General features: G+C 44.1%; 1 protein-coding gene across 1 annotated transcript; it reads right to left on the bottom strand.

Moving 5' to 3' along the window:
* Positions 1 to 619: 619 nt before the first annotated feature.
* On the bottom strand, positions 620 to 2,232 carry LOC113804947 (fibulin-1). Its single transcript, XM_027355867.2, is given in 3 exon segments — positions 620 to 1,406; positions 1,408 to 2,039; positions 2,221 to 2,232. Coding segments are annotated over 3 exon segments (1,416 nt in total). The 3' UTR covers positions 620 to 634.
* Positions 2,233 to 7,039: the final 4,807 nt, after the last annotated feature.

The raw sequence follows: 7,039 nt of genomic DNA, 5'->3' as shown, positions 1-7,039 counted from the left end.
TCCAGATCCTTGGTTAAAGCAACAGCCATCTCAATCTTAGCTCCATGGTCTGAAATATCCTATGCAGATTTGGTCTCCACTGCTTTGATGTGCTTCTCAGCAATATTACGGTTCTCACAGATTGACAGTGATGCGTGGGCAGAATACTGTGCCACAAGAGATTCTAGGTTGCATCATTCTTCTCCCATGTGTTGCACATTAGTCTCCAGCTCATGGACCATTTTCTCCATTGCAGACTGGGCTTCTTTCTTTAGAGAATGAGTAGCTGTGATATGAGAATGGCTGTTCTCACCAAGACTCTTAACCAATGTCTTCACATTATCATTAGCCGTCTGAGTCTCCTCCTTCAGCGTGCCAAGATCTGAGGAAATATTAGACAGACCAGCTGAGGCTGAAGACGTGAGCTCCCTGCTGATTTGCTTCAGATCCTCAAGCTGGGTTTCCAAACTGCTGATCTTGGATGCAACAAGCTCAGCCTTAGAATCAACATTGCTGCGCAGTGCATTGGCATTGTCAAGACAGGCAACAGTACGTGCAGCATGAGCCTCTAAATGTGTGTTCATCTGTTTTTCGAACTCGGAGGCCATTTTTTCTTGGTTCTGGTGACTCTTCTCACATTCTGAGTGCAACTCATTCAGCTTGTTAGCATATCAGACAAGTCAGTGATGGTAGTAGCATGAGAGGAAATCAAGGAGGCTATCTTCTCCAGGGTAGGTAGCACTTGTTCCTTCTGGAAAGTGCTGAGTTGCAGCTCCTGTTCAGCACACTGTTCTTCAATCTGGTCCACCATGGCCTCTGTACCTGCCACATCAGCCTCATCATCACAAGCATCGCCAATCTTATCACCGTCGGCATCCTCTTGCCCGGAGTTCGGCCTATTAATGCAGTTATCCTTGCGGCAGTACTTGCTTGAACAGCTCAGTTCAGTGTCTGGGTAGCCATCAAGGTCAGAGTCTGGAGCACAGTCTGCACCTTCACCGGCAAAGCCAACAGGGCACTTGAGCACCACGCAGACTTGTCCATTACCAGTATAACCAGCGAGGCAAGAACAAGTTCTGCTACCAGCAGTGTTGGTACACTTAGCTTTAGCATGGCACCCACCATTAGCTACCAGACACTCGTCCACATCTGTGCAAACTAAGCCATCTCCTGTGAACCCTGATTTACAAGTGCAGTCACGGCTGCCTGCAGTATTGCTGCACCGGGCATTTGCGTCGCAGCCACCGTTGGCAACCAGACACTCGTCCACATCTGTGCAAACTAAGCCATCTCCTGTGAACCCTGATTTACAGGTGCAGTCACGGGTGCCTGCAGTATTGCTGCACCGGGCATTTGCATGGCAGCCACCGTTGGCAACCAGACATTCATTTATGTCAGTACACTGAAGTCCATCTCCAGTGTAACCAGGATGACGTGCAAGTTCTGCCACCAACAGCATTTTTACAGTCCGCATTTGCATAGCACCCACCATTAGCCACCAAGCATTCGTCAACGTCTGTGCACACTAAGCCATCTCCTGTGAACCCTGATTTACAAGCGCAGTCACGGCTGCCTGCAGTATTGCTGCACCGGGCATTTGCGTCGCAGCCACCGTTGGCAACCAGACACTCGTCCACATCTGTGCAAACTAGGCCATCTCCTGTGAACCCTGATTTACAGGTGCAGTCACGGGTGCCTGCAGTATTGCTGCACCGGGCATTTGCACCACAGCCACCATTGGCAACTAAGCACTCATCAACATCAATGCAGGTGAAACCGTCACCAGTGTATCCTGCCAAGCAACTGCACTGGTAACTCCCGACAGAGTTTGTGCAGCTAGCACTTGCAGAACAGCCACCGTTGGCTACAGCACATTCGTCAACGTCTGTACATGTATATCCATCACCAGAGTACCCTGCCCTGCAAGTGCAACTCACAGCACCATTAACTGTTAAGCAATCTGCATTGGCATTGCAACCACCATTGTTTGCCAGACAGGGGTCTGTAGTCTCATCAGGACACATGCCCTGTGGAATGCTACAGCAGGTGAAAGAAGGGTTCTATCCTGAATGAGGGTTGGCGTCCTCTGCCTTACTTGAGCTAATTCTTCCTTCTCCCTCTGACTATATCTACTCCTTCCATCTTTAGTGTAAGACGGGTGAAAGCAGGGTTCTATCCTGAATGAGGATTGGCGACCTCTACCTGACTAGAGCTAATTCTTTCTTTTCTCTCCTCCTATACCTCTAGCTTCATTTCTATTAGTATTAGTGTAGGACAGTGGGTAAGGACAGGTGAAAGCAGGGGTCTATCCTGAATGAGGACTGGCGACCTCTACCTGACTCGAGCTAATTCTATCATGTCTCTTCTCTTACTCCTCGAACTTCACTTCTATTAGCATGTGTTTATAAGTAAATACTGGTGGCGGTTAAAATTTAAGGAAACTAACATTTTTCAAAGCGGATTACCTCTGCATTGGTAGCAAGAATAATACGTCGAAAATAAGTTGAAAACATGTGACATGTGGGATGCCGAAGAAAGACGAGTGAAATGGTGTTTGTGTGCTTTTGCGTGTGTTTGCGTGTGCTTGTTTGACGAGTAGTACGGTACACTTAAGGATAATTGAATGTGAAATAAAGATGTGAAGAAATGAAGTACTGATCGTATGCAAGGAAACATTTACAAGGACGACATAGCTATTAATTTACGATTAAGGATGTGACGTGTCCCCGTGTGCGCTTAGATGGGTTAACTATAATATTCAGGTGCATATGAGTATAACGGGCCAATCCCCGCATTTAACTAAGGTTGGAATTTCCGTTATGCCATCGGTCCCCTCGTGTAAATAAGGTCGATGTGTGCCACAAAGAAGAGTAAAATTTAGTCCCTTAGTTCGCAAGTACAGAAAGGTTAGATGATGACCTCAATGCCCAAGAGATGCAGGTCAATGAATTCTTCACTGAGAAAATGAGGATGTGCCAACTGGCGAGACACCGGTGCGCAAGGATTACCCATACTCTAAGTTCTTGTCGTCCACCTCTCCACATGAGAGACTAATTGAGAGATACAGAAGTGGTACTGTAACCACAATGTCCAAGATCCCCCTGCCCAACTTTGAGGATACAGAGGACGAAATGGGTTCCTCATCAGCTGACAACTGGAAGATGAGGTGATGGAGGTCAGGGCACGCTCTGGTTCCACTTCTGATGTCCGTTCACGATCAGGGTCTACCAGCTCCAGCAAGGGTGACAAAGGAGTATTTGTAGCTCCAGCACCACCTCTTCAGCGACAGGACAGCAGAGATGATTCTGGCATTCCACTCTCAAGGTCGTCTTCATCTTCTTCCATTCCTGAAACAAAGGACAAGGAGAACACACTTGTGCGACGGGGGAGCTCAAAGAAGAGAGAGTTGAGGCAACCTGGAACCTACCCTAGTTTAGAAAAGAGTGGTAGCAGTGACAGCATTTCCAGAAGCCGAAGAATATTGGGCACTCAGAACTGAAACTCTAAACAGCACACCAGAAAAATGTTTCCATAATATATCTTCCAAAAGAAGTACAGAATGTTCATACATAAGCCAAAGATTCTTGAAAATATTTAATGATAATAATAATCAACTTTTAGGTTGCTTTGACTAATCATATGATCATCGTCATAAAGAGTTTGAAATATTTGAGTGATTAACTTCAAATTGTACAAAGTAGATTTCCCAATGCACGTGATCATTGATTAATACATGTATGAATGTTGCCCATCTCATTAGATTAATGTCTTCTATATTAACATAACACTGCTAGAATCCAAGTATTAATTTCTTTACAATAGCATTATTATTTTCTACTTTTGTACATGGAACACAGATATTTTACTTTAGTGTGTAGTGATCCTGTGAGACATTTTTAATATGCCTGTAGATTATATAGTAGCAGAGATAAAATGTTAAAAGAAACAATGGTTACCTCAAATAGAACAATTACCGAGCGTAAACAATGCTGAATGAGGGAGTGGTGACCCGAGGGCAGCGTAGGCATGTCGCCGTGAAGGTAGTAAGACAAGGAAAAGGTCTTGCTGCCCTGACTGCCGAACCGAGAAGACGATCTGACCTGCTCTCGGGTATAATTGTAAAGGACGATACCACATTCCCTACATTCATATTCCTCGGTAAGATAATACCATTCGTGTTGTAGGCACTTATTTTCTGTGTGTTTTACGTTATGGTGAAATGTCACCAATGATAAATCTCAACATAAACATATAAAGATTACAAACAAATATAGACATTCATCCTTTCGCGCGCACATTCATGCTAATTTTGGTCATTGGGTAGTTTGCCCAGTCAACCTTCACACCTCATTCATACTTTACTGAACCTTTTAACATCTTATTTTCTATTTCCTTTCTTTCGCATTTTCCTCCCTTTACATATATATATATATATATATATATATATATATATATATATATATATATATATATGTATATGTATATATATAATGAACACACACATGCTTATATAGAGATAGATAGACAAAAAAAACAAGGTAATAACAGTAGAAATAGTAGAAGTGCTATCAGTAAAGTAGTAGAAGTAATTATGGTAATATGATAATTATAAGAGATGCTGATAATGAGGATGATGGCAATAATGATAATAATAATAACAATAATAATGATAATAACAATAACAATGATTATAGTAACAATAAGGCTTATAATGATAATGTTGATAATAATTACGATAAAACTACCCGAATCACACTACAACATATATATATATATGTAAAACACTCATTCATTCCTTGTCTCTGTCGCTGGTCCCGCCCGTGTCTCTTATCTCCGCCTGGTGTCTCGAGAAGAGGCTCATATCTCTGCCTTATGCCTTTCGGTGGGCAGTCAGAGTTGAAGAAGAAAATGCGACATAAAGGTATTTTTATATTATTATTTATTTTTCGTTTTGTTTTTTTGTTTTTCTTTATTTAGTTTTTAGTTTTTAGTTGTGTTTTTTTCGTGCATTTGATGTTGTACGTTGGTGATTTCTTTTACTTTTGTTTTGTTGTAGTTACTATTATTGTTGTTATTACCGTTATCTTTATTATTTTTTGGTACTGTAATTAATCTTACCATTATCATTGTTTTTCGTGTTCATTTTTTTTTACTTCGCTCTACTCATTCTTTTTCTTCTTCTTTCTTTTTCTTTTCTTTCTTTTTTCTTGCTTTTGGTGTCGTGACTTGACACTTTGTATCCATTTTTTCATTTCTCCTCTTCCTCCACTTATTCTTTTTTTTATTTATTAATTAGATATTAACATTATCATCATTATTATGACGCTCATAATTATTAGTTATTACCATTAACATTATCACTACCCTTATCATCATCATTATTATCCTTGTTTATATCCACCTATTCTTCATCGTCATTATTATTTCATATCAAAATGTAGACAGAAGATCGACCTGTGTTCACCCTCCCCCCCCCCACTCCCCCCAACCTCCATACACCCCCCCCCCTTAAAAAATATAATTAAGATTGATAACCCCCTTTGCCCTCTCCACCCCCCTTCCCCATCCCTATCCCCCCACCCCCCCGCCCCCCCCCTCTCAAGTAAGGAATGCAGGGGACCTCGCATTTAATTTTAAACTTCAAACCTGTAATTATATGAACTACGGTCGGTTATTGGAGGGTGGGGTGGGGTGGGGGGTGTGGGAGGGTGGGGTGGGTGGGGGGGAGGGGAATGGGGGAGGGGGGAGGAGGTGCCTGGAGGTATGAGCTTGTTATATACCCGCTGGAGGAGGAGAGGGGGGAGGGAGGGGGGAGGGGGGGGTGGTGGTAAGGAGGGTAAGGGGGGGAGAGGGGGTGGTGGTGGTAAGAGGGTAGGAGGGGAGAGGGGGAGGGGGCGGGTTGATGATGATGGTTATGGTGATGATGGTAAGTATGGTGCATTTTTTTTTTTTTATTAAGGGTAAGTCTTGCTATCTAGAATGTGATAGCAATTGCAATGTTTATAGTGTTTGCAATGATGGTTCTTAGGGTGAAAGTGGTGATAGGAACAATAGTAATGATGATTTATGTATATAAATCCGTATGTGTGAATATTAGTTTATATTTATGATGTTTACACGAAGACCTATACATAGACATACACACATATACTATATACAAAATACAGTGCATGCAGTTATACATCGAATGTGTACACACACACATATACACAAATGCACATGTACATATACTCTCTCTCACACACACACACATACACTCACACAAACTGATACCGAAATGTATATATATATGTGTGTGTGTTTGTGTGTGTGTGTGTGTGTGTGTGTGTGTGTGTGTATGTGTGTGTGTGTGTGTGTGTGTGTGTGTGTGTGTGCGTGTGTGTGTGGGGGGGGGGTATGTGTGTGTGTTTGTGTGTGTGTGTGTGTTCGTATTTATGCATGTGTTCACGTTTGCATGTGTCTATATGTGTATATATTGTTTTTGCGGTGTGTGTTTAGGTATATACCTTCGTCTACCGATAATAAACATACAGCAACATCTCCACATGCGGTTTTTTACACAAATCATCAAATCTTCACAAATAGAAGAGAACCACCCCAGCGAGCGAGCTGAGAGGAGCCGAGAGGAGCCGAGAGAAGCCGAGAGCGAGGCGAGAGGAGCCGAGAGCGAGCCGAGAGCGAGCCGAGAGCGAGCCGAGAGGAGCAGAGAGCGAGGCGAGAGGAGCCGAGAGCGAGCCGAGAGCGAGCCGAGAGGAGCAGAGAGCGAGCCGAGAGGAGCCCAAAGGAGCCGAGAGCGAGCCGAGAGGAGCCGAGAGCGAGGCGAGAGGAGCCGAGAGCGAGCCGAGAGGAGCCGAGAGCGAGCCGAGAGCGAGCCGAGAGCGAGCCGAGAGCGAGCCGAGAGGAGCAGAGAGCGAGCCGAGAGGAGCCCAAAGGAGCCGAGAGCGAGCCGAGAGGAGGCGAGAGCGAGCCGAGAGGAGGCGAGAGCGAGCCGATAGGAGCCGAGTGCGAGCCGAGAGGAGCCCAAAGGAGCCGAGAGCGAGCCGAGAGGAGCCGAGAGCGA

This window comes from Penaeus vannamei, chromosome 9 (assembly GCF_042767895.1).
Source record: "Penaeus vannamei isolate JL-2024 chromosome 9, ASM4276789v1, whole genome shotgun sequence".
Lineage (NCBI taxonomy): Eukaryota > Metazoa > Arthropoda > Malacostraca > Decapoda > Penaeidae > Penaeus > Penaeus vannamei.
The sequence above is the reverse complement of the archived record's forward strand: the minus strand, read 5'-3'. Positions and strand labels throughout refer to the sequence as shown.